The 25,798-nt window shown below is 41.2% G+C and overlaps 2 protein-coding genes across 2 annotated transcripts; both read left to right on the top strand.

The window, feature by feature from the left end:
* The first annotated feature begins 185 nt into the window (after positions 1–185).
* Positions 186–21,613, top strand: atm (ATM serine/threonine kinase). The gene is made up of 63 exons (XM_085916558.1): positions 186–331; positions 832–946; positions 1,064–1,182; positions 1,486–1,631; positions 1,760–1,924; positions 2,032–2,197; positions 2,326–2,564; positions 2,804–2,973; positions 3,060–3,232; positions 3,322–3,693; positions 4,293–4,472; positions 4,569–4,670; positions 4,779–5,013; positions 5,087–5,218; positions 5,292–5,417; positions 5,519–5,608; positions 5,701–5,878; positions 6,018–6,211; positions 6,298–6,377; positions 6,486–6,641; positions 6,722–6,797; positions 6,979–7,121; positions 7,213–7,324; positions 7,405–7,575; positions 7,916–8,091; positions 8,176–8,419; positions 8,572–8,687; positions 8,871–8,997; positions 9,094–9,317; positions 9,444–9,618; positions 9,953–10,111; positions 10,228–10,360; positions 10,443–10,538; positions 10,602–10,773; positions 10,859–11,000; positions 11,186–11,362; positions 11,450–11,627; positions 11,700–11,796; positions 12,366–12,524; positions 12,693–12,801; positions 12,984–13,072; positions 13,153–13,255; positions 13,439–13,587; positions 13,663–13,767; positions 13,846–13,965; positions 14,035–14,269; positions 14,611–14,781; positions 14,901–15,020; positions 15,153–15,370; positions 15,606–15,813; positions 15,921–16,046; positions 16,115–16,255; positions 16,439–16,577; positions 16,714–16,796; positions 17,628–17,768; positions 18,243–18,359; positions 18,663–18,812; positions 19,104–19,269; positions 19,468–19,554; positions 19,675–19,789; positions 20,171–20,234; positions 20,373–20,515; positions 20,701–21,613. The coding sequence occupies exons 2-63, from the start codon at positions 875–877 to the stop codon at positions 20,879–20,881; spliced, it is 9,252 nt and encodes a 3,083-aa protein (XP_085772684.1). The 5' UTR covers positions 186–331; positions 832–874; the 3' UTR covers positions 20,882–21,613.
* On the top strand, positions 21,473–25,606 carry LOC147054675 (transmembrane protease serine 2-like). Its single transcript, XM_085916407.1, has 13 exons — positions 21,473–21,487; positions 22,004–22,121; positions 22,308–22,400; positions 22,488–22,604; positions 22,735–22,861; positions 23,215–23,325; positions 23,404–23,447; positions 23,561–23,723; positions 23,806–23,957; positions 24,308–24,409; positions 24,962–25,098; positions 25,180–25,332; positions 25,460–25,606. Exons 1-13 carry the CDS (start codon positions 21,473–21,475, stop codon positions 25,475–25,477), a joined length of 1,350 nt encoding a protein of 449 aa, XP_085772533.1. The 3' UTR covers positions 25,478–25,606.
* Positions 25,607–25,798: the final 192 nt, after the last annotated feature.

The raw sequence follows: 25,798 nt of genomic DNA, 5'->3' as shown, positions 1-25,798 counted from the left end.
CACTTCTATTACAGTCCTTTTCTTGTCATTGGTGTAATTACTTAACTCTTGTACACAGTATTAATACGTAATTTACCATTGTTTTATTAGTACAAATATTAATTAGTTATTCATAAAATAAACGGAAACGTCAATGTCATTTTTAGGAAATGGCGTATCATCCGGAAACTGCGTTTCATTTTCAGTGGTTCAAGAGGCGGGAATTTCCTGTTACGTTTTGTACACATGTTAAATTGAAACTATGTGGGATGTACAGCACGTTCGTCTGTACCACCTAAACTGCATCATATTATGTGACGGGGCATTGGTAAAGTGTCTGTAGAGACGAAAGGTGAGCTGAGAGCATGGTTTAGCAAATTTAGAACTCGAAGTCATTTGTTTTTGGATTTTCCAGGCTACTCAGTTTAAGGACAAGACCCGCTAGAAGTTATGACTCTTTCTAGAACTGCGAATCAAACTATCAATCTATATGTAATTATCTGCAGTGACAGTAGTGTAGTGTGATCATGGAAAGCGTGCCTTGTCATGGTTGTGTGCTGTGAGGTGAAAGCTCTTCATTGGTGTTGCAGAAGTTATCCACCTTCACCTAATTCGTCCAAAAAAATATTATTCCTTACTTCCAAATATATCTTGATTATCTATCGATGCTTGTGTCATACAGGTTCTTCCACTGAATGGCAGAGGCTTTACACTGAGTAATTACATTATTATAATAATTTTGGACGACAAAATCATTATTTCACTTTTTGTAACAATTTTGTCTGGTGGTGTGCCCTGAGATCGAGAAATGATTTGGACTAATAACAAATTCTAATCACCCTGTCGTTGTAGGTGGACTCATCTGTTTGCAGTGTTATTGACAACTTGAGGCACTATGAGTCTGGTTCTTTCTGATCTCTTGGTGTGCTGCAGGGGACTGGAGAATGACAAGGCTACAGAGAGGAAGGTACTCTAGTCACACCAGCATTTTAAAATCTTTATATATTATGATCCCCATAGCTGCATTTATGGTCCAGGTCCACCTGACCCATTGTTTGTTGGTGTTCATAATGTATGCCTTCAGAAACAAGCGGAACGCTTCAGACAGCTCATTCGATCTCCTGAGATTGTGCAAGAACTTGATCGGACCTCGGGGCTTAAAACCAAAGGCTCCAAACAGCTCACATGGGATGCTGTTTTCAGGTACTATTCTGGATTTTCAGCTTGAGAGTGTGTAAGGAATTAAGTATTCCCTTGCAACTTGCTAAATGGTGTCATCTAATACAAAACACATTTCTTAATTGCTTATAGATGCTGCGAGATGGCAGCAAAGAGCTACTTTTGTCAAAATAGAATTTCTAAACCACTGCAGGGCATATTGCAATGCCCAGGTTTTTCGGCGGGTAGAACTTGATATCTATAAATTGTAGCTGTGATGTTCCAAAACTAGTTGAATTATGTTAGTCCGAGTATTTGACTGCACATCTTTAATTTTTGCTATTGAAGATTTCTGCAACGTTACCTCCAACGGGAGACCGAAGCCATGAAACTGAGTAAATCCAACGTCACCAGCACAACGCTGGCCATCCGCCAGAAGAAGATGGCCGAAATGAGCAGTTTGATCAAATTTTTTGTCAGCTACGCAAACAAACGTAAGGACTCTATGTTTGCAAGAGGTAGTAGGTTTCCTTTGTATTTTTACAGAGCTTATGGGTATGTTACATTTCTGTTCAATATGTGGTGGGTACCACAGTGTAATTTTCTTCTTCTTTCTATTCAGGTGGGCCACGGCTAAAGTGCAGTGAGCTTCTTAAGCATGTGATTGAGGTTCTTCAAAATTCATATAGCTGTTCAGCCTATGGCAAAGACTACAGCAGCCTGCTCCTTAAGGAAATCCTGTCTGTTCGCAAGTACTGGTGTGACATCACTCCACAGCAGTGGCACAGTCAGTGAAAAAAATGAATACAATACATTTAACATGATATATTTAGTTTCATGAAATTTAACAACAGACATTTATGCCTGGTAATGATCAATTGATGTTTGTGGAAGGTCTTTTGGATGCATACAGTGGCTTTTTCATCTCCTCATCCAAATCCATCAACCGCATTCTTGTAAGTCGGGTCATCAACACAGTGGTGCAGGGCATGTGCGTGCAGACTGATGGATTCAACAGAGACCTGTTTGGCTTCTTCTCCAAAGCATTTCTCGATGCAAGGTGAGTAACTTTTAGAACCTTTTGAAACTATGAAAGGTATTATGTTTAATATGACCACCTTTTCCTCCCGACTAAGTGGCCGCTGGCAAATATGGTGCTGTATTTGAATGTAACTTTGTTCTCGTCAGGCATGAGAAGCACTTGACGGTTCTGGAGCATATCATCTCAGCGCTTAACACCTTCTTGAAAGTTGTGGCAAAGAACTGTCGGATGAGGGTGTGTCGACTCGGTGAGGAAATACTACCGTCAATACTGTATGTCTGGACCAACATGAGGCCCAGTCCTGCTCTCAAAGAGGGGATTGTGGAGTTCTTCAACTTGCAGCTCTGCGTACACCATCCCGAAGGAACAAAGACCCAGGACACAGGTCATTGAATTAATTGCTTTATGAATGAAGACTTGTTGTATTACATGTGCATGTTGGCCACAGAAAAAAAGTCTGGATGGTTTCATTAGTTGATTGTATTTCGAACGTTTTTATTTTGTGTTTGAAAGTGTTTTTAACTTGTGGTTTCTTATCATGTACAATATGATCCCAATTGTGTCTGTATTTTGGGTACTTGTAGATTAGATGCATTGTAAATATAAAGTTATTCTACTATTTAGGTGCGCATGCCGAAGACTGGGCCAAATGGCGGGATTTGATGTACAACCTCTACGAAGCATTAGTGAGAGAAATCAGTCATATTGGTAGCAGAGGGAAGTATGCCACTGGCATGAGACGCATTGACGTCAAAGACAACATCATCAAGCTCACAGCTGATATTTGTCACCAGGTAACAAAGATGACGGCCGCTATTTGATCAATTAAATTCAATTTGCATATTTGATACTATAATCATGTGTTTGCTGCATTTCGTAGCTTTTCAGTATTGACAAAGACTCTCAAATCTCAGAGGCGACGTATGCATCCTCCTCCCTGATGGCTAGTTCCTTCTCTGGAACACCAATCAAGCGACGGCGAATTGACCTCAGTTGGAATGTTCTCTTGGACCGCCTGCAACCTCAGTGTAGCGACTTTGATATTATCCCGTGGTATGAAATTACAACACACATTTTATTGTGTTAATGATTTATTGAGAGGCAGGAAAAAAAAAAAAAACATGTTAATTTTGAACTCTCAGGTTGCAGGTTACGGAAGCGCTCGTATCAAAGTACCCATCTATGGTGCCCAGCCGAGCGATTGTCCCACTGTTATCAGTGTTGCACCAGCTCTTGGCCGAACACCGGAGAGGAGAAAGGGGGCCGTACGTGCTGCGTTGTTTACGAGAAGTAGCCCGATGTCAAGCCCATTTGCCAGAAAGGATCAGAGTTTGCAAGCCAGAGTTGGACAGACTATGGAGTCGGGTGTGGCCTCTGTCACTGCGGGGTGTGGGCTCACCCCAGTTAGAAGTGCTCAGCCTTGACCTGCTGGTCTCCATTGTCCACGGTGGACTGGTCAATATGGATAGAGAGTTCTGGAAACTCTTTTCAGAATCAGCATGTAAACCATCCCAGTGAGTCACTGCTCATTTTCCTTCGGAAACATTATCCATCCGTCTGTTCTCTATACTGCTATCCTGATTTAGACTCAGGCAGGGAACACCTTCAACTTTGTAGAGCACTTTAACAAGAAACACAGCTGTAAAATGAGGGCAAACATGAAACAGACCACAATACATGAATAAAATAAGAATATGGTGAGCCTTGAATGACCCAACTAATGTGTTTTTCAAGATATGAGCTGTGATTCAGTCGATTTTAGTCAACGTTTAGATAAGAAGTACTCTACGGTGGCAGTGAACAAAACACTTCAAAATAGTCGTGGTGGTTTCTAAAAATAATTAATAAAAAGAAAAGCTTCGCCATTTAACACCTCTGCCAGTTGAAGTTTACCGTCAAGCTAAACATAAAACAAAAACGATTGCGCTTTGTCTATTTAAAACAATTTCAAGCCGCTGGCTGAATGCTAACACTAATTAACATCTTGCAGTGCTTTAACCTTTCAAGCAAAGGAATGAATACAAATGCATCAACATATACAGCAGCAATATATATATACATTTTTTATGTTTTTCTCTCGAGTAGCTCTTCTTGACTGTGTATTTCTTTGTAGAAGCGCAGTGATTTGTTTGGCCCAGGCTCTTCTGAAGTGTTCAGTCCCTAAGAGGCATCTAGGACTCCCAGATGGATCAGGGTCACTTAACCTGAAGGAAACCCTCATAGGCTGGTTGTTGATGACAGATCAGAGCGATGAGATGGAGGATAGCTCCAGACCTCATCCAATCATTTGCAGGTTGCTGTTTTTTTTTCTTCCTCATAGTCTTAGTTCCCGTCATGATTTTATGGTTCAGTCTCCTTAACGTTTTGATTCTATTTTGGTGTTTTACAGCGATTTTCCTCACAATCTAATCGCAAACATCCTGGTCTCCTTGACTTTAAAAGATACCCGCACTGGCCTGAATTTCCTTCTCGGTTCTGAGGGTGTCGAGAGGTGAGAAGTAATGTTCAGTGACACAACAAAAGCAGAAAAAAAAAAACCCCATGTCCGAAAATTCATCTTCTATTGAAGTACTCTGATTTCAGTTGCTCTTTCCTTTAGTGCTGTTTCAAAAGAGTCGGCATCGCTGAATGTCGATGAGGAGTTAGACGAGGTTGAGAGATTGTACTTGCAGTTCAGCTTCAACACGCAGTTGGCCCAAAGCAGAGCGCCTGACAAGGAGTCCAAGGTTACGTCAACAAATGGACACTTCACAGTCATCTCCAGTCTCAGAAAGAAGTTGGAGCAGTCTCTTCTTTGTGTCGCCGACAACCTTCTAAATCGCTACTTTCCTGACGTGAGTTTTGAAACTGCGTGCATGTTTGTGTTCCGTTGTCATGGTAAGACTTATCGTGCTGGACCTTCCACAGACTCAGTCTACCCCTCCAGAGTGCCTGTTGCGCTGTTTGAGCCTGCTGACAAGTGTTCAAGCGGCTTACATCTCTACAGGCTGTCTGACTGAGGATGAGGCAGGAGGGTCCCAGCTATTCACTAAAGCTAAAGTGAGCATTCAAAGACTTTAAGTGGATATCAATTCCTCTAGATTTGTGTCCTTAAAGTGTGTTTTGTTTGAAGACCCTGGCGCAGGAGTTAAGTGGATTTGTTTCAAGCGTGAAAGTGAAGATGAGTGAGGCGTTGACCATGACCACACTGAAGTCTGTCATGAGGCTGTGCACTATTTCTGTCACAACAAAAAACAAGGTAATCTTTCTTTTGGTTTAATTGTTTACCATGTTTATATTTTATAAGAAAATAAAAAAGTTTTTTATTTCACCTTATGAATTACAACTTTTTTTCAATAGGAAAATGTTTGCACAATCTCCTCTCGTCTCTTCATAATGACTCTCCCAGCGAGTCTTGTCAACGAGCTGGCAGAAATGTATAAAATCATGGTTAGAGACGACCTCCTTTTTATGTAAAGTGCTTAGCGTAGTTTTAGGGTGGAAGACAGACTTTCATTTAATGAGGATCTCCATATCTTCAGCTTAGCAGTGTTTCTCCCAGAGCTGCATTTATGGATGAAGACGAACCTACGGATAATGACTTGGAAATGACAAAAGCTCAGCATGAAGATGACGATCCTCTATTTGATGATGAGCAGTCCCACAGTGGGACACAGAGACCCAGGGGACGAGATGACAATGAAGTGTCAGGTGGACCAGGTGAGAGAAAATCTCTTCACAGTTTGATATCAATTGTAGAAATAAAGGATGAATTCCACAAAACAGCGTTCACCCTATTATTCATATGATTAGCACATACACAAAATGAGTTTAAACTTCAATGGTGTTCTTTCTGTAGGTGCAAAAAGCCTGTTGGCTGACGAGCATTTGGCCCACCAGGATCTTGCTCTCCTCGGAATCTTGGAGTTCTTGTCTAAGTGCGGTTCAGTCCAGCCCGTCCATGGCCAACTTTTTAAACCTCAAGATGTGCGACGGAGGCTCTTGCTACTGGTGGAACAGATTGACCCTAGCATAGCCCTCCATGTCAACATGGTAGGTATCATAAGGGTTTAGATATTCTACCGCAATTTTTTTAGGCCAAGCAGGCAAAGAAAAAAGTTTCTCTTCTCTCCTTGTAGTATCTCATCCTGTTAAAGAAGCTTCCCGCTGAGGACTCTCTCACCCCTGAAGAGTTTGACTCCCTGCTCCGTCCTATGGCGTAGGGAAACATTTTTGCCTTTACTTGCTCTGAACTAGATGTTAGTTAGTTTTGTCAGTAAAACCTAAAATATGTATTTTAACTGACACACTATGCTTATCTTCTCAGGGACCTCTGTTCTCGGCATCGTCAGGATCAAGAGATGTGTGTCGAACTTCTTTTGGCTTTATTGCCCTCCATCAGGAGCTTGGGGAGAACCCACAACATGCAATTGGAGATGAAACATGTGCGGGGGTCCCTACTACAAGTGGTGTCAGCGTTCTGGTCTGTATCATTGCAAATATTTTATCACCTGGTGGTGTTTCTGTTTTTGAAACAAAATGTATGCTGGTATTCCGTTGCAGTTACCTGAGCCAAACGGGGAAATGCACGGCCACTGTCCGAACTGCTTTAGTGCGATGTCTGATTACTTTATTAGAGGTAAGCCTAATGGATGGATGTTAGCTCTTAGATTACAATTCTGCCAAGGAAGTGCTAGATGATATACTGCAAAACAATTCATTCAACTAATCTGTTTGGCTTTTAAGGGAAAAATATTGCTTCCATTTAGTAGGCTCCTCAATATGTAAAGATTAGAATTATCATGTGCATACTCTGCCAGGCTGACCCAGATTGCAGGTGGGCCATATTGAGCATCAGGGAGCCTGAAAGAGAGGAAGACCGTCCAGTGTCTGTCATCCTTCCATCTCTTCTTGCAGATTCCCATCACCAGGTCCGCATGCTTGTGGCAATGTCATTGGAAAGGTATGGTGAAGTGCTAAAACTAGCTTAGTCACTTAGTGACAAATAATTATATGGCAATAAATGACTTTTTATTGTGGTCGTTTGCATCCAGGTTGTTTCTGGACATGAGACCAGAACACAGAGACAGGAGAAAGATGTTGTCGCATCAACAAGCAGCTTTTGAGAATATTTACCTGAAAGCTCAAGAGGGAATGAGACCTGTGGTATGAGACTTGGTTGTCGCTATTATTCTTTTGTTTTGTATGCTTTTTAATTTGCAATAATTTATTGGTTTCAAATTCAGAAAAGCAACTCGGCCGATGACGAGCAGGATGAGATTTTCAACTGTAAGGCCACCTTGCTGAAGAGTTTGTCAGTTGTGCTGTGTTGTAGTCCAGTCTGTGAGAAGCAGACCCTGTTTGCCCTCTTCCAGTCATACAAGGAAAATAATATAGAGGAGCACCTCATTAAGAAGGTAAAATGCCAGAAATGCTTTGTCATAACATTTACCAACCTAACCAGAACCCTTTAATCTGCAGCTCTTTCAAGGACATTCAAAATTATATTTATTCAAAAAGGTAGTTTTTGGAATGTATGCATTAAGCTGCAGTTAAATAAAACTTTGTAATTGAACTGTATTACACAAAGACCTGTACAATATAAATGAATGACAAGTTTTATTATTGTAATTATTGTAACTATCAGACAGAAATTAAGTGAACATCCACTCAAATTTGTACCCCTTTGACCACTGAGTGTAGAATCTTTCCAAAAATATATGAAGAGGCTTTACAACAATTTTATTTTTGTCACAGATGTTGTGTAGTGTATCCAGAGCACTCGGTTACAACAAGATCAAGACATTCGTCAGCTCTCACCTGTACTATTTGGTCGCCGAATGGCTCTCCCAGAGACAGTCTGACGACAGCTACACGCTTGAATCATTCCCTTTCACGCTACTTGACCATGGCACGCTCAAAGAGTTCTATAGGTTAGGAAAAAAAAACCTTGAATATGCCTCTCAATATTAACAATCATTTGTTTAACCCTTCCTTATAATTTTGCCTGCCTGCAGCTCTTCCTACCAGGTGCTCATCCCGCACCTTGTTTTCCTGGATGACTTCGAGCAGGTGAAGTCCATTGGTCGGTATCTCGAGAGGGACTGGAGAGAGCTTCTAGCTGACTGTTTCCCCAAGATCATGGTCAACATTCTCCCATACTTTGCGCTGTCTGGCCCGGAGAAACGGGTAGCACAGCAGAGGGAGAAGGCCCATCGTGTGTATGACCTGCTCAAAGATGCAAACTGTTTGGGCAAACAGGTAAAGCTGACTTTATAGCCTTAGCCCATTGTGTGTTAACCATGTCGCGATACATTCTACATCACCTGCTTTCTCATGCAGGATTATACGATGATTAATGAATGTCATATTTACCATACTACACTTCATATTCCTCTTTATATTTTCCATAGCAAATTGACAGCCTGATCCACAGTAACCTACCAGAGATTGTTGTTGAACTGCTTATGACCCTCTATGAAGGGGGTGCCGCTGAAGGAGACAGAGGAGACTTGAAACGCTTTATAGGGTAAGAATGTTGATTTTTTTTTTTGTTAACCATTTTTTCAGACCTGCATTTTGCACTTAGTTTTTCAGTTACTAATTTGTTCATTGTATAATTTGGATTCAAGTACTTGGCTTATGTAACACCATATTATGTCTATTTGAATACAAAGCTTACTAAAAAGGGCCAATGTTAACTTCTTCTTAGGGAATTGGATCCTGTCCCTAACCCACCATACTTCAGCTCTCATGTCATCAAAGCTACACTGGACTATCTCAGCAAATGCCATAGCGCAAACCATAAGTCCCTGGTGACCATTCTGTCAAAAACTCCAGTAAGATGTTCTTGTCTGATTATAACACTACTTTTCTTGTTTATCATACATTCTGTGTACTATATAAGATGTCCCTTTTATTCTTATCTTCCTCAGATATCTATACAGAGCATTCTGCTGGCAGTGTGTGAAAAGGCAGCAATGACAACAAACGGTTACGAACGGCATCGCATCCTCCTGATGTATCACCTCTTTGTCAACCTACTGCTCAAGGAGGTGAAAGATGGTCTTGGAGGAGCCTGGGCCTTTGTCCTCAGGGACATCATCTACACACTCATCCACCATATCAACAGCTGGCTGGTGCATCCAGATACACACAGGTCAATTGATAGTATTGCACATGCACACACTATTCACGCTTCGATAATCTTTCTAGTTGTGTAGGACAAGACTTCAAAAAGATGGCTTAATTTTGATAAAAGGAAATTGTTTACATCCCCCCCCAGACCAGTTCCATGTGATGAGGTATCCAGCCGAAGCTTGTCCCTGTGCTGTGACCTCTTGACTGTGGTGTGTCAGACTGCTCTGCAGTTCTGTGATGATGCTCTAGACTGTCATCTAAAGGTCATTGTTGGTAGTCTCACTGCACAGGTGACCAGCCAGCCAGCTATCTCTCAGCAGGTAAGCTTTTCATTTTAAAAGAACTCACACATTGACCTCAATGCTTTACAGAATAATTCAGTTGTTACATTTTTTTTTTTGCACAAGGTTCCGAAAGTTGCTTTTAAACCTTTTGAATATTCAAGCATAACAGTGGTTCAGATAATGAATGGCTGTTTAAAAGTCAAAAGAAATATTAATGATAATTTAAGCCTCAGCAAACAGGATGAAATATACCTCAAATCATGGCATGTTCCAATGATATGTTATTTATAATTAGGGGAATTTTTATGCAATGTAATATATTCTTTTGAAGTAACCTCACCATATTTATGTCTCTTCTGTGGGCCTCTAGGTGCTTGGTCTATTGCACTTTCTTATAATTAAAAATCAACACAAATTGAAGGAAGCCATTTGCAAATTGGAGTCATTTCCTGACCTACCTAAATTCCAAGAGCTGCGTTCTGTCCAGAACAATCTCAAATACAATTCTGGAACCTTCACATTGAGACAGGTTAGAATTTTCTGGTATTTTATGTTGTGACAGCAATGATTACTTTGTGGTTAGACATATTTTGATAACATTTATGTGATATTCTGTTGAACTGCCTCACTTTTTTTTATCAACAGGAGATATCACACTTCTTGTCTGTGATGCCCTCTGACTCATTACCCCTGACAAGACTTGAGGGAATTGAGCAACTTTCCCAAAAACTACATGACAACAAGGATGAGATAAAACAGTTACTCAAAGAGTGCCATGGTAGGACACCGGGTTCATTTCGTGTTATGTCCTATGTTCATTAGACATGATCTCTAATACATTCTGGTTTTCTCCACCTTAGTGGAGCCCACCAACAGTATCCTAGTAAAATTGGTTCTGAATCTGCTGCAGCTCTGTAAGATGGCAACCAACCACCCTGATGGAACTGATATTCTCGGTATGCTTATTCAAGCGTTTGGGGACTGTGCTTTGCATATTCAAACTATAATGTGTCCTCCAGAGGCCGCAGGAAGTATTCTGGGAGAACTGGGCCCTGTAGATCTCTCCACCATCGTCTTGCTCCACGGCAGAGATCCGCTTTATGAAAAGGCTGTGAGCCTCTTCCCGTCCACTGCTTCGCAGTGTGTTTACATCATCCTTAACTGCATCAACGACTCGCTCACACACCAATGGTAAGGGGGTAACTTTAATGTCTGTGAATGTGTTGAAGTGAAGGGAGCTATTGCGTAACTCTTCCACTCTGTGATTTGGTGGCAGTATTGATGTGAGGCAAGCAGCGACTCAATCTGTGAAGGACATCCTTGCCACTCAGTCTGGTATCAACTTTTGGGAGCAGCACGAACAAAGTAGAGACTCTATGTTGGCATACTTAAACCCATTTAGAAAAGCCAACAGGAAGGTGGGTTTGTGTAAACTGAAAACACAGATGGAAATGTGCTCATTTGATAACTTTAACAAGGTTGCATAAAGGACTATTTGAATCATGACAAATCTATTGCTTGTCATCCTTTGATTCCTTCGGTTTATATTTCAAACGGAACCACGTTGGAGTTACGCATTAGCACTGTTTGTTCTTATTGTCAGGCGGCTGCTGTGAGTGCTGAGGAAGGTTCGCAGGGCAGGGAGAAGCTAGAGAACCAAGACTTTTGGATCCCACAGATGGGAAGCCACACAGTCTGGCTGAAGTCTCTATGTACCGCCCTGTTGGACAGCGGAGGAGTCAAGAGTGAGGCTCTCCTACTGTCCCGACCTCTTTGTCTAGTAAGCAGCCCGAGAAGCAACATTTCAACTTTTTCTAATACCACTATTTTGTCATCATCGGTTGATGTGCTTCTTCTCTGCCCATAGGTGAACTTGGACTGTTGCCAGAGGCTGCTTCCGCTCATCATTCATTCTATCCTCCTGGATGACAATCAGGGCTCCTGGAGAGAGATGCTTTCTTCCCATATCCAGGACTTCTTCAGTTTTTGTTCCAGAAGTGCTCAGGCTGCGAGCCGCTCCACCACACCACTCAACGTTGACTCTGGTATCATGACTTGACAGTAGATAACAGTGATTTGTCATATTTTTGTGTTATTAGCATAAATTATTCTTGCAGAGACTGACTCCGCCAGCCAAGGCTTGTACGACAAGGCATCTCTGCGTACCATGCTGGCAGTTATTGACTATCTGAGACACCAGCAGAGACCCTTGAGGTTTTTATTTATATATATTGTAAACCAAAACTGTATTCATTTAAAAGAGATATATTGTATACATTTTTTCCACCATTTAAAAAAGCTCCCATGAGATAAAAGTTCTCAAAGGTGACATTTTTTTCCACACTGGTTGAAGTTGCTTATTGTGTTAGGTGATGATTAAGGATTAAACTAATGCATTGCGCTTAAGCGAGGCCTATAGTGGTGCAAACTTGGTAAATTTGTCACTATATTTATATGTTGAGCAACCAAAAATCAACCAGCCACTGGAAACTTTGAGACTCCCTACAGAGCAATGTAGCGACAGCACTTGGTCACCAAACAGCTGACTAACACATCATTTGTAGTAGATCTATGCAGACTCATTGGAAAACACAAATAACTCCCCCCTCTCATGGTCATGTAACAATAGGGCAAATTAAGAACCACTCGCTCACAGATGCATTTTCAGATGATAGAAAATTAGACTTTATAGCTGGGCACACACCCAAGAATTTGTATAGAGCGCTTAAATGGTCTGTCAGTCTGCAGACACTTATTCCATAACTTGCATGTTTATCTTCTAGCGAGTCTTGTGGCACCGTGTGTGATTCCAATTTCTGGCTGGACCTGAACTACCTGGAGGTGGCCAAATCTGCACAGTCATGCTCGGCTCACTTCACTGCTCTGCTCTACACTGAGATATATGTGGATAAGATTAAAGCTAATTTGGAGGACAGTAGCCGGTATGTACAGTACTCTAGTTATCATGAAGTCATTTGATAAAATCCCAGGAAATTGTGGGTTGATAAATTTAATTATCAATGGCTTTATTAATTTTCTGAGGGATGCTACATTGCTTGTTTTCACACTTGTATTTTGGTTGTGTTCTGTGATCTCTATTGAATGAGCAGAACTAAAGGAAGAGCAACACGCAAGATCAACTTTGAAGAGAACAGCCAAAATGTCACCATCGCCAGCCTGACTGAGAAAAGTATGAAGGACTCCAATATCAGCCTGCAGGTCAGCCTTGTGTCTGATGCGACACTTTCAAGGAACATTATTAGATTTCCTCTTAGCTACATGTTTTTTTTTGCTTATTAAATTAGTTCATCACATTAGAAGGCTGAATTAGATTTTTAGCAGGAGAAGTAAAGCTGTATTTATCATAGCATGATGTAACACATTTATTAACATAATCATAGGAGCTGCTAATCGATGTCTACCGTAGCATCGGCGAGCCCGACAGTCTTTATGGCTGTGGAGGAGAAACAATGACCAGTCCACTAACAAGGTAATCAGACATCCCTTTCAATGTGGCATGTTCTCAGCAGCTGATCAGACTCATAGAAGTATGTCAAACCGATTTTGCAGGATTCGAACATACGAGCATGAAGCTATGTGGGGGAAAGCTCTGACCTCATATGACCTTCACTCAACCCTGCCAGATGTCACTCGACAAGTGGGAATTGTCGAGGCAAGTTAAATATACCAGCCCATGTCAATTTGCAGATTATCTGCACATGAAGTGCACACTCATTCACTCATCTTAAATATAGATCAGCACACAGTGCCGTTTAAATTGTTTCTGGCCCAATATGTGTGTCCATGCATTGTGCTTATTTTATGTTTGTCTCTCACATAAGTATGACTCTTACAGGGTCTGCAGAACTTTGGTCTGAGTAGCATCCTTACCACCTACATGAGGGGTCTGGAGAGTGAAGGGGTGGAGTGGGGAGCTGAACTGAGAGAGCTCCGTTTCCAGGCTGCCTGGAGGAACACCCAGTGGGACTGTGATCTGTCTGAGAGGTGAGGTGAGGGGAGATGGGCCTTAATTGTATGTTATGACGTGAAGTATAACTTGGTATTCTTCATGAATTTCAGTGGTGACAAACACAAGCCAGGATTCCACGAATCTGTGTTCTCTGCTTTGCAAGCTTTGAGGGACAAGGAGTTCTCCATGTTTGATGATACACTCAAACGGGCGAGGTGAGTTGCCTTTTTAGGTATTGATGTGATGTCATAAAAGAAGATGGTCAAATAATTGGACTTTTTTTCCCCCTTAAGGGGTAGAGAAGTAGAGGAGCTCTGCAGAGGCAGTCTGGAGGCAGTGTCGTCACTGTACCCAGCCCTCAGGAACCTGCAGAGCATCAGAGAGCTGGAGAGCATCAAACTGCTGTTCTCAAGGTAGTAGCGGAATATTAATGTGTGTCTTAAAACTGTTAAAATTGCCATTTTAATCCTTACCACCATCAGACCATTCTCAGCGCTGGCTGTGAAGAATGTATGTAACCAGTGGCGGCAGCATTCCCAGCTGCTAGCCAACAGTGAGTTTGCTTTGGTGGAGCCCATCTTGGCCATTCGGTCTGTGTCCTACAACACTCTGATGTCCAAGGCGCTGGACCCCGACATTGCTCAGTATCTCAGCTCGGTACTTACCGACCACTTACTGGAGATGTGCCAGCTGGCTCGTAAAGCAGGGAACACGCAGGTAACGTCCACAGAAACTCACATTCGAGAATTGTAATATGTTTTGGATGATAAACCCTAATTTGGTTTGTGTAACCATGGGTGACCTGATGCTGATGCATTTAATCATCTTTTCTGATAACCTCTTATGCCTTTGGAGCATTTATCCGTTTATTCACGATTTTCAATGGCAAAAATATCAATCATGTAGGTGTGGGTCAACTTCAATTTACCCTAAAATGCAATTTTAATTGACATTCTCATTGCTCCACCACCCAGACTAACTCCTAGTAAGAAGGTTTCACATCGTATGAGTGACTGTAGCCCTCTCATTGTTATCAACATGCCACCTCCTGAGTCCAGTTGGCAGAGCGAGCAGTGTTTCAGATGAAGCAGCATGGAGTTGAAGGATACCACCCTGCATCACCCGTATCACCGTGGCAACTGGAGGAAGCGCAAGTGTTCTGGGTGAAGGGAGAACAGGGTCTGGCTCTTGGCCTCCTGAGACAGATGGTACAGAAGCTTGAGGAAAAGGTAAGACAACTCAAAACTTTTTTTCACTCCTTGAACTGTTGATTGGCGTAATTAGAAGAGAACAAGAACTTGAGCAAAAAAGTCATCCTTATTCGTTGTCTTTTTGTATCTGTTCACAGATTGACTTCAATCCTGCTCTGGCACCTATCTACACTGAGTGCCTCAGGCTCTGTGGTAACTGGCTGGCTGAAGCGTGCCAGGAAAGTCCTGGAGTCATTTTAGAGAAGTACTTAGAGAGGGTAGGAGCTTGCCTGCACTTTTTTCCCACTTATCTGAACTCATGAAGCAAAAAAAAAAAAACTACCTGTCCTATTTTATCCAAAAACCTTTCACCAGTGCGGTAAATGTGTCTTTTTGTAATATTCTTTCAGGCTGTTGAGGTAATTGAGCGCGAGTCTGGAGTGCTGGACGCCCAGCTTCAGAATGAACGAATGGAGGCCTTCCTGTCGCTGGCTCGTTTTTCAGACGCCCAGTACCAGAGCATTGATAAATACATGACTTCATCTGAGTTTGAGAATAAGCAAGCCTTGCTGGAGAAGGCTAAACAAGAAGTGGATTTAATGAAGGAGCGTAACGTGAGAATGAACAGGTTTGCAACAATACATGGAGTATTTTGATTTTCATTGTGTTTTATTTTGTGCTCTACATAGATAGGGAAAAGTGGGGAAAAATTAGTCAGTGATGCTCCCCAAATTATTTATTATTGCACATGCTGGGGAAGACTCTCCCTCACTCCACTAACAATCCAAGCTCATTTTAGATCCTCCCCAATTTACAAGCTTTTGAAATTGATGGCAATTCACTTGTGTTTCTTCTGCAACCAGGTATACAGTAAAGGTTGAAAGAGAGCTGGAGCTGGATGAGAGGGCCCTTCACAACCTGCAGACAGACAGACAGCTCTACCTGTGTAAGGCAGTAGAGAACTACATACAATGTCTGGAGCAAGGTGAGGAGCACGACACCTGGGTGTTCCGCTTGGCATCTCTCTGGCTGGAAAATGCTGACATTATGCCAGTCAATGAAATGATGAAGGTTTGTCCCGAAAAATTAGATTAGTTTCTCATTGCAGTTTTTGCCTTGTATGGTCTGGTGTACGAGTTTGCAATTTGGACTCATCGTCCTTCTGTCACATGTTGCAGAAAGGAGTGAAGACGATCCCCTCCTACAAGTTTTTACCCCTTATGTATCAGCTTGCTGCCCGTATGGGAACCAAGATGGCGTCTGGCATAGGGGACGATGTGGGCTTCCATGACATCCTTAGTGACGTGAGTGATGTGAACATGACTTCTGTTGTGACTTTTACTGCTTTTACACTTATTTTGTCTCCTCACAGTTGATCTTCCGCTCCTGTCTTGAGCATCCACATCATACACTGTTCATCATCTTTGCCCTGGTCAACGCCAACAAAGATGAACAATTTTGTACTAGTCGGCTAACTAAGAGTGCTCCACATCAGTCATCGCCATTTGATATGGTAGGGCGTTACAGTTAGAAATGGGCTTTGCGTAGTTGTGAACATAGCCATCGATTATCTTTTTGGCCCATGGAAGCGGTTCCTCTCATTCCCTTTATATTTGGTGATTTTTTTTTTTTGCAACTGTTTGAGAAAAACAAATACATGGATTCAGTTCAATTTAAAGTATATTTTGACTTGTAGGAGCGTTCAGATATGGCCCGGAAGATCACCGATGCCATCAGGAAAAAGAGAGGCAAGATGATCCGGGATATCGAGCGACTATGTGATGCTTATATCACACTTGCTTATTTGGATACCAGCAGGCACAAGCCAGATAGGAGTGAGTAAAACAGTCAAACTGTAGTACAAACAATTCTGGTGAACAGCTTTTCACTGTACTGGATGTTAGGAATACTTAAGTACAGTTAATGTCTAGTCACAGTGCACTAATTTCAATTCTGTGTCATTCATCACAGAGGCAATTCCCATTCCTGGAGATCAGCCCATTCATCAAATCAAAGACCTGGATGACGTTGCTATTCCCACTCTTGAGATCAAGGTGCTCAACGGCAATTGAACACATGGGGAGCTGATAAGTTTTGAAATAATGAAATTGAATTGATTATTATTATTTTTTTTTGTAATATTCTTTTCATAAAACATACACAGTGAAGAAAATAAGTCCCCATTTAGTACCGTTAAGTTTTCCTATACATATACTGTACTTATATTGTGTCCTCCCTGCTTGGAAGACTTTATCAAACAAAAAAAAATACATGCTTGGAGGAGTGAGAAGTGTACAGAAAAGGATAAGGACCAGTGAAGAAGAAAAGAAAAGGGGGGGTGACAAGATTCTGACTTTTTCTCTCAGAATTCTGACTTTAAAGTGAGAATTCCGACTTTAGAGAATTCCCAATTTAAAGTGAGAATTCTGACTTTAAAGTGGAAATTGTAAAGTCAGAATTCCCACTTTAAAGTTAGAATTCTGATAAAGTCAGAATTCTGATTTTTAAAGTCGGAAAGTGGGAATTCTCACTTTAAAGTCAGAATTCTGAGAAAAAAAGTCAGAATCCTGTCACCCCCTTTCTTTTCTTCTTCACTAGCCCTAATCCTCTTCCGTAGAAGTGAAATCAGCCATTTCCTGATGTCCAAACTAGCCTTACTTAAATGTTTTTGTTTGTTTGTTTTACATTTTCATTTCACTTTATAGTTTGAATTCCACTTTCTTACCACAAAACCAGTCAAGTTCCGTGGGTCTACTGTACCCCTTAACTCGAGAATTATTTTCAACAATAGTGTAACCACGTATATTACATAAATGGCACCCATAACGCCAGATTTGTTTCAATATTTTGCAAAAGTTAAACCATTTGTTATCCTGCTCTAATAGGTTGACCCGTCGGGTTGCTATGATGACGTGGTGACTGTCCGTTCGTTCATGCCTCATTATCACCTGGCTGGAGGAGCCAACCGGCCCAAGATCATAGACTGCGTCGGCTCTGATGGCAAGTGCAGAAGGCAGTTGGTTAAGGTGGGTGGATGTTTATTTGCTGGGTGTGTGTGTTTCCAGCTCATTTCAAAATCTGGCTTTGAAGTTCTGGTTACACTGAGTGCCAGTCACAAAAGTGTTTTTTTTTTCTTTTTCTTAAATGTTTATTCTGGTTTAGTCCCAGGTACTCATCTGTTTGATTGGTGACGTCTCTCGTTTTGCCCTCTATTAATAATTAATGGTGTTTCTTTGTGCAGGCAAACACTAAGTTTGTAGATGACAAATAGTTTTTTTGCACCTTTATCTCCAATAGTGGAGTGTATGTTTTTAAATGTGTGTATGTGGAAGAACCTAAAAGCTAATCATTTACTATTTGACACAGTCATCATAGAATAGTGACTTATTTTCTCTTACAATTGTAAATTTCCATTTAGTGTTTTGTATTGTGAACAAATGAGAATAATTTCTGAACAATAAAAACACGTGATCATCAGAATTGTCTCTCTTTGTGAACAGGGTAAAGACGACCTGCGGCAAGATGCGGTGATGCAGCAGGTGTTTGCCATGTGCTCCATGTTGCTGCAGCGCAACACCGATACTCGCAAGAGGAAGCTCAACATCAGAAGATACAAGGTCTCATGCTTTCATAGCTCAGATTCATATTTTGAGCCACATTAGTGTCAGATAAATCCTTTCTCTACGAGATGCAGAAAGTTGTACATACTGTTTTTCATTTAATTCGTTTAGATTTATTAAATCAATCAATCACGAGGAAGATTCTTTTTTATTTCTTTAGTGCATCTAAGTGAACGACTACGGCTTGTTGTGACTTTCAGGTTACGTCACCACCGTACAGACTAAAATCTGTCATAAGTACCTACTGTATTTCCTTTCATGATATTTATAAAGGAATGATCATTTTATGCTTGCTGCAAGGTGGTGCCGTTCTCTCAGTGCAGCGGGGTTCTGGAATGGTGCTCCGGTACGGTTCCCCTTGGAGAGTTCCTGGCGAACCCCACCAAAGGGGCCCACAAGCGATACAGACCACAGGACGCGTCCAACCTAGCCTGCCGCAAGAAGATGATGGTACCCTATAATCATTGCTCTGGGTAGTGTTTCCCAACCTCTGTTGAGCCAAGGCACATATTTTACAAAACTCTCACGGCCTCCCAAACATTTCGAACAAAAATGAAATTGGACAACCTTTCGTAGCACACAGGATGATCTCTCACGCGACACAAAAGTGCTGCTGCCGAGTGGTTGGGAATCACCCCTTCATGGTTTATAAACTTATTTCTGGAAGACCGGGGCCATGACCATAATTATTATGCATTGAAACAAAATAAATCTCACTTTTTTATGAACCTGTCATTGTAGGAAGTGCAGCTACATGGGTTTGACGAGAAGCTGCATGCTTACATGGAGGTGTGCAAAAACTTCAAGCCTGTTTTCCGATATTTCTGCATGGAACGCTTCGTGGATCCCGCAGTGTGGATGGAAAAGCGGCTGGCCTACACCCGCAGTGTGGCTACTTCTTCCATTGGTACTCAAAAACAATTTAACTTTTGATTGATACACGCCAAGTCCAAACAGTTGTTTGGATGCTGAACAATTTATGATAAGTAGCCCACATTCATGTGGGCGTAGCCTCAGTAAGATCTATGTTTTTATCATGACAATGGCAAAGATGTGATGTTTTGAAATGGCGGGTGAATATCATGACTGTTTTTGTTACCAACAGTCGGCTACATCGTTGGCCTCGGTGACCGACACATTCAGAACATCCTGATTGATGAGCAGACCGCTGAGCTGGTGCACATTGACTTAGGTATGTACATCATCATCAATTCTACAATGAGGATCATTAAATGGTATTAATCCGACACTTGAGTGACTAGGATTACGACCACGACCTTTGACCATGACGCTGCGTTATGGTTCTGTGCAGGTGTGGCATTTGAGCAAGGCAAGATTCTGCCCACTCCAGAGACCGTCCCCTTCAGGCTCTCCAGGGACATTGTGGATGGGATGGGCATCACTGGAGTAGAGGGAGTTTTCAGAAGGTTAGGAGGAGGCACTGATGGAGGAAACTGTGACTGTTGTTTAAAATGTGACTGGTGCTGATTGTTTTCGGTGGTTTCTTTTTTGGGATAGAATGAAGTAGTGAAATAATATTTTTTTTTTATCTGTGCAGAATAATGAAACACCCATGTACATTTTTACAGCATGAGGTATTATGAGTCAAATAGTCAGTGGCAACTGTACATAATGACTACATGTTCATCTCAGGAAATTAAAATACCTTTGAAAATTTCAAATTCATTGGATTCACAATAAACAGATTCCAAAAATCTATAAATCTAATACAAATAGCTAATTCACTTTTAATTTATCTGTGAATGAATAATCAAACAACTGTTAACTGTAATTTTCCCCCTGTTCAGATGTTGTGAGAAGACCATGAGGGTCATGAGAAGCTCTCAAGAAGCTTTGCTGACCATTGTGGAGGTACCTCAAAAACTCCCTCACACCCAACTGATTGATTATTCACACTAACATAAAACGTGTCCAATGTTTCTTTGATTGAAATATAAGTCCAGTGAACGTTGTGCTTGTGTGTGTCCCTATGTGGTTTCCGTCATGCAGGTTCTGCTCTATGACCCCTTGTTCGACTGGACCATGAGCCCCTTAAAAGCCTTTAACCTGCAACATGACGAGCAGCAGGAGCTCAACGCCACGCTGGGTTCAACCATGGGAGGGGACGACTTGGACAATCATCGTAAACACAGGTGCCGCACTATTTGTTTTATTGCATGCTCAATGCAGTAAGTCATAAAAATATTATGTCGATCGATCTATCGATGTGTGTATTGTTTTCAGATATGATCTTGTTTACATTACGGTGGACAGTCTAAGGCACTCCTGGGTAATAAACGTGTTACATCGTGTGGCACACATGCTCTTCCTCTCACAGTGACAGCCAGAACTTCAACAAAGTGGCGGAGCGAGTGCTGCTGCGACTGCAGGAAAAACTGAAGGGAGTGGAGGGAGGCACGGTGCTCTCAGTGGGTGGGCAGGTTAATCTGCTCATCCAACAGGCCATGGACCCCAAAAACCTTAGCAGGCTCTTCCCAGGCTGGCAAGCCTGGGTGTAGATGACACACCAGAACAGGTTCTAACATTATCTGTATCTTCATTTTTACATAAAAAATGGAAAGCTATTCATTATGATGTTTGCAAACGTGCTGCTTGTTGCCATTTTTTAATTCTTTACTGTAATTTGAATGCTTTTAAGTTGATTACCTTGCTAAATGTCATACGTTGGTGATCCTCTTACTTGGTAATTTTATTACATACAGCTAAAATAAACTAAAAAAAAAAAAAATACACATTTGGAGTGTTTGGACTGTGCACTCGAGCGTAGCTCGGTGTTTAGACAAGTGAACAAAGCTCATTGTGCTTTTTGTAGGCTGAGGTGGAAAACTTTAGATGTCAGATACTAACAAGGCGTGTCCATGTAGCCTCACCATCATTCATTTGGTCACTCTGGTGACACAGCCCAGTGACATTAGAGAGAGACCTTTTTTTTTTTTTTTTTTGAAGGAGCCGCTATTCAAGAATAACACTATTTCATTCTTTCCATTGGCTGCTAACAGTTAGTTTTGAACAGATTTGAATGTGGGGCATTTAATCTATCCTGACCGAAAAATATTCTTGAGCTGACGGACATAGTACGAAAAATAGAAATGAGCACCAATCGGGTAAGTTTCTCAAAATTATTTTCATAGTAACTTTTGTATAATTAAATCAAATAAATGCTTTTATTATGCCATTACAAGTCGTAATGTGTGTAAGACCCTCCTTATTGACATGCCTTTTGTCCCTTTTTGTTGTCTGCCATTTAATACTTCATTATTAATCAATTCTGGGTTACTCCTGTCTTCAAACTCTTGTTCAGAATTTATTCTGTTAAGATGAATGAGCCAGGTAAATAAAACTAAACTTTAGAAATGCATCTAATAGTTTATTTTACTAATATTTTATTTACTACTGTAAAAAAAATAATTTATCATGTGTGTGTGGTGTGTACCCGTATGTTGGATCCATCACCATTTCATTGCTTTCTTCCTTTTCTGATACTGAATCCTCCTTGGTAGCCCCCCCCTGGTCATTCTTTAGATTCTAATGAATGCTCCTGTATAACACGAGGGTCGTGCCTTAGACAAAATAAACAAATAAAGATTCTCATGTCTAAAGTTTTCCTCTGAAATACTCAGTGGGTGGCCATTGACGGGAGGCGTCCTCCTAATCGGTCAGAAATCAAGCCTCAGTATGTTCACCATTTGGCCCCAAAGTCCCTGCCTGAAATTACCCTCACGACTCCACAGCAAAAAGGTACTTTAGATTTCAAACAAAGTATAAATACTGAAATAATAATCATCTCAATTTACTCCGAGATTTACTTATGTAATGAGAAAGCAGGGTTGATTTAGTTGAACACACAAATTCCTTTCAAATGCTCTCCTGATGATGGAAATTCTACAACTTTTAAATAATCATAATTTGTTTGTTTTGTGAGAGATTTCAAGCAGAGGTGTGTTAAGTGTAGTGTGGTTGCTGTAATCTGCTTGCTGCTGCTCCTGCTGCTGGTGGGTATCCTCCTGGGTTATTACTGTAAGTACGTCTTCATCTGCTCCTCCTCCCCAGTCGACTAAACACTCATCTTATGACTTCAAGTCTCTACGCTTTTCTTTCTTGCAGATTCCTCCACCTGTGTGCATGGAATACCATGCGGTAGTAATACAGGCTGTGTGTGGGAGTCTCAGTGGTGTGATGGCGTGGTGGACTGTCCGGGGGGGCAAGATGAAGCTCATTGTGGTAATAATTTAATATCATCATGAAAACTGATTGTTGTAGGCTAACAAACTTAAAATGAGAGACTATTTCTAAAATGTTTTCATTCCATGATTTAAGATTCCACTCTGCTTTGTTTTCTTTCCGTGGCCAGTGAGGATTTATGGTTCCGGTTTCCTGCTTCAGATCTCAACTCAGACCAAACAATGGAGGGCTGTTTGTTCGCATGGCTGGACAGCCCAACTGGGTCGAGCAAGCTGCCAGGACATTGGATACAGCGGGTAAAAAGCATGGCGTCATATATGATGGACTAACAATGCCGCTTACTTACTATAGAGAGAAGCAAAGCCACCGATGCTCATCTTGCGTTGCTAAGCGCTTGCCTCGAATATATTGCTTCATTTTCGGCCTTTTCATCTTTCTTTTTGTCTCATGGCAAAAATTCCACAATATGTGGCAAACTGTTTTACCAGTAAGTTTGGGATAAACGCTACATGCACAAACCAAACAAAAGTTGTCAGTAACTGGCAACGTAAGATGGCTGCCCTTTGTTAGTACATCTATATTATGGTACGAAAGCATCTCAAATGATGCATTTGCATTATGTTGTGTTTCCTATCATGTATTTTGACAGGAGCACAAGTGTTACATCGGGCCTTCATGAGGCACACTCGGATGACGCATTTGTGATGGTGAAATCCAACCCGAAGCCTCATTTACCCTTAGTGCAGCAGCTCACTGTCAGGTTGGTAGAATGCTAAACTTAAAAACATGCAGAATCAACTAACTGCATCTCACTTTTTGTTTTCTTTCCCTTCTGCAGCAACACGTGCCCAAATAACACTGTGGTGACTCTGCGATGTACAGGTATAGCTTCTAATACTTGGAATGTTGTTGTAATATATATTTTGATATTTTGAACAAGATAGCTCGGCCTCAAACCTAATGAGAACAAGCAGTATAGAAAAAGAACGTGTCAGATTGTACAGGTGGAGGAAATTCTAGCAGATCCTCTCGGGGCCACCACGGCTCCCTCGAAGCATGGCCATGGCAGGTCAGCCTACGACTTGCGGGCTCCCACCGCTGTGGCGGCGTTATCATTTCCCCCTACTGGATTGTCACAGCGGCCCGTTGTGCAGTAAAGTGAGTCCCCAGCCGGAGCTGAAGTCGAAATGGACGTCGTCTTTTGTACCCAAGCTGTTGTGTTTGGTATCTCCTCTATTAGGGCTTCCAGTCCGAGAGACTGGTCAGTGTATGCAGGACTTGTGAAACCTTTGGGCGTTGTGAACCGTGTCATTGCTCATGAAGGCTTCGACAGAGTTACTTACACGAATGACATTGCTCTGATGAGGCTGGGCAAACCTTTGGACTTCACAGGTAAGAGACAGCAAAGCTCATCTGAGTTTCATATATGACGTATTTGCCAAAATACATTAAACACTAGTGGCAATGTGTATGCAGAATAAATGATTTGAATTTATCCATCCATTAGCAAGCTCAAGTAGCCCACAAAATATTGGTCTTCATTCCTAAGCAAGTGCTAAACTTTAATCAACCACATTGAATTACCAAAAGAGAAATCAATTAAAAGAAATCAACTGATCAATTGTTTTACCAATACACAAGCATACAATATATCCTCTCAAATAAAAGCTGCAGTTCAATTAAATAGATTAATTTGCTCAATTATGTATTTTTTGATATACTGTATCTATTTGCCTTGGCAGCCTCTGGTAATGTTGGTCCCGTGTGCCTTCCAAATGTTGGTCTAAACATCTCAATCCCACTAAATGGTTGGACAACAGGTTATGGTATTTCAGCCGATGGAGGTGAGAAACTACTCAAGTGGCTTTTTTGCTTAGTCAAGGGAAAATGCACAAAATATGGCTGTCTTAAAGGAGAAATAGGATAGTCAGGTTTCCCAAGAGTTACCATATAGCATGAATTATAAAACATCCACATGTTGACTCCGGTTACAATTCTTCTGTTTTGGCGGGTAATTCTGTTTTTTTTTTTTTTTTTTTAAAAAGCTGAGTAGAGAGCGTTTGTTACCATAATGAGTGAAGGTGGAGAGCTTGTTGCCACGAAGCTGGCAGCTACTCCGCGTCGCTTTAATTATTGACTCTATTTTCAAAAAGGCAATTAGCGATTTTGTATTTTTAAAAAAAAAAACTGTCAAAATTCTAAACACTTTCCTGGAATAATTCTAATGCTTAAATATATTCATTAAAAAAAAAAAAAAGGCAAAGGAGATCCAACTATGTCGATGCAATTAGAAAGTCAAGAGTTACGTGTCACCTTTTGCCGGAGTCCCGCTTTGTATCGCGTAACTCAAGTCAGTTTCCTGAAGTTGACATATTTGCACATCTATTGTGCCTCAGATTCTCCATACCTGATTGAGGCTCAGGTTTCCCTCATAGATGTTGCGAAATGCAACAGCTCCATGACTTACAAAGGACAAATATCAAAAGACATGCTGTGTACCAAAGGGGTGCAGACTGAATCTGGTGGATGCAAAGTAAGGGCTGCAGTTCCATTTGATATTTGATTCATAATCATCAGATCATGTGAATTTTTTTTTTTCTGTTTTATTTTTCAGACTGATAGTGGTGGTCCTCTGGTGTGGCAGAGGGATGGCTCATGGTGGCTTGTTGGAGATAACATGTGGCCAGAAGGTTGCACTGACCTGAACAAACCTGGTGTTTATAGCAATGTCACCTATTTTTTGGACTGGATATACCATCAGATGAAGGTAACTGTCGATCTGTTTATACACCGATTCAAAAGCACCATTGACTGACGATATCTCAAAATGATCAATCAACCTATTTTTGATGAGGACAAATTTCCATGATCACCTTAACTCTTTGTATTTGCAGAAAAATCAAAATGACTGAAGACATGACCTCATCAATTTTACACTTGGATTAAATGTTCTTATTCATTGCCGACATAATGTAAGTCATTTCCATAATGCATTCTTTTGTGTTTGTGCTTTATGTGGAATTATTCTAAATAAATTAATGGTTATCGCTATTTTCCTAAACCTACAATTTAGTACATAGCGAGTGCAGCCATAATCTGAATTTGATAAAGATGTCACATTTCAACTGCTGCACATCTTGCATAACTTTACACGTGAAATGATAGTATGTTCAATTTAGGTGAGTTAGACAGGCGTCACTTATTAGAAAATGAAACACGCTTTGCCAGAGTTC

Source organism: Syngnathus leptorhynchus, chromosome 7 (assembly GCF_054491065.1).
Source record: "Syngnathus leptorhynchus isolate UIUO chromosome 7, UIUO_Slep, whole genome shotgun sequence".
Taxonomy (NCBI): Eukaryota; Metazoa; Chordata; class Actinopteri; order Syngnathiformes; family Syngnathidae; genus Syngnathus; species Syngnathus leptorhynchus.
The sequence above is the reverse complement of the archived record's forward strand: the minus strand, read 5'-3'. Positions and strand labels throughout refer to the sequence as shown.

Bases quoted from the DNA above. Each gene is read 5' to 3' on its own strand.
- atm (XM_085916558.1), top strand. From the start codon at position 875: ATGAGTCTGGTTCTTTCTGATCTCTTGGTGTGCTGCAGGGGACTGGAG. The intron at 18,360-18,662 runs GTCTCATGCTTT...GCTTGCTGCAAG, and splicing joins TCAACATCAGAAGATACAAG to GTGGTGCCGTTCTCTCAGTG. The intron at 19,270-19,467 runs GTACTCAAAAAC...TGTTACCAACAG, and splicing joins TGTGGCTACTTCTTCCATTG to TCGGCTACATCGTTGGCCTC.
- LOC147054675 (XM_085916407.1), top strand. The intron at 23,724-23,805 runs GTGAGTCCCCAG...CTCCTCTATTAG, and splicing joins GCGGCCCGTTGTGCAGTAAA to GGCTTCCAGTCCGAGAGACT. The intron at 25,099-25,179 runs GTAAGGGCTGCA...TTTATTTTTCAG, and splicing joins CTGAATCTGGTGGATGCAAA to ACTGATAGTGGTGGTCCTCT.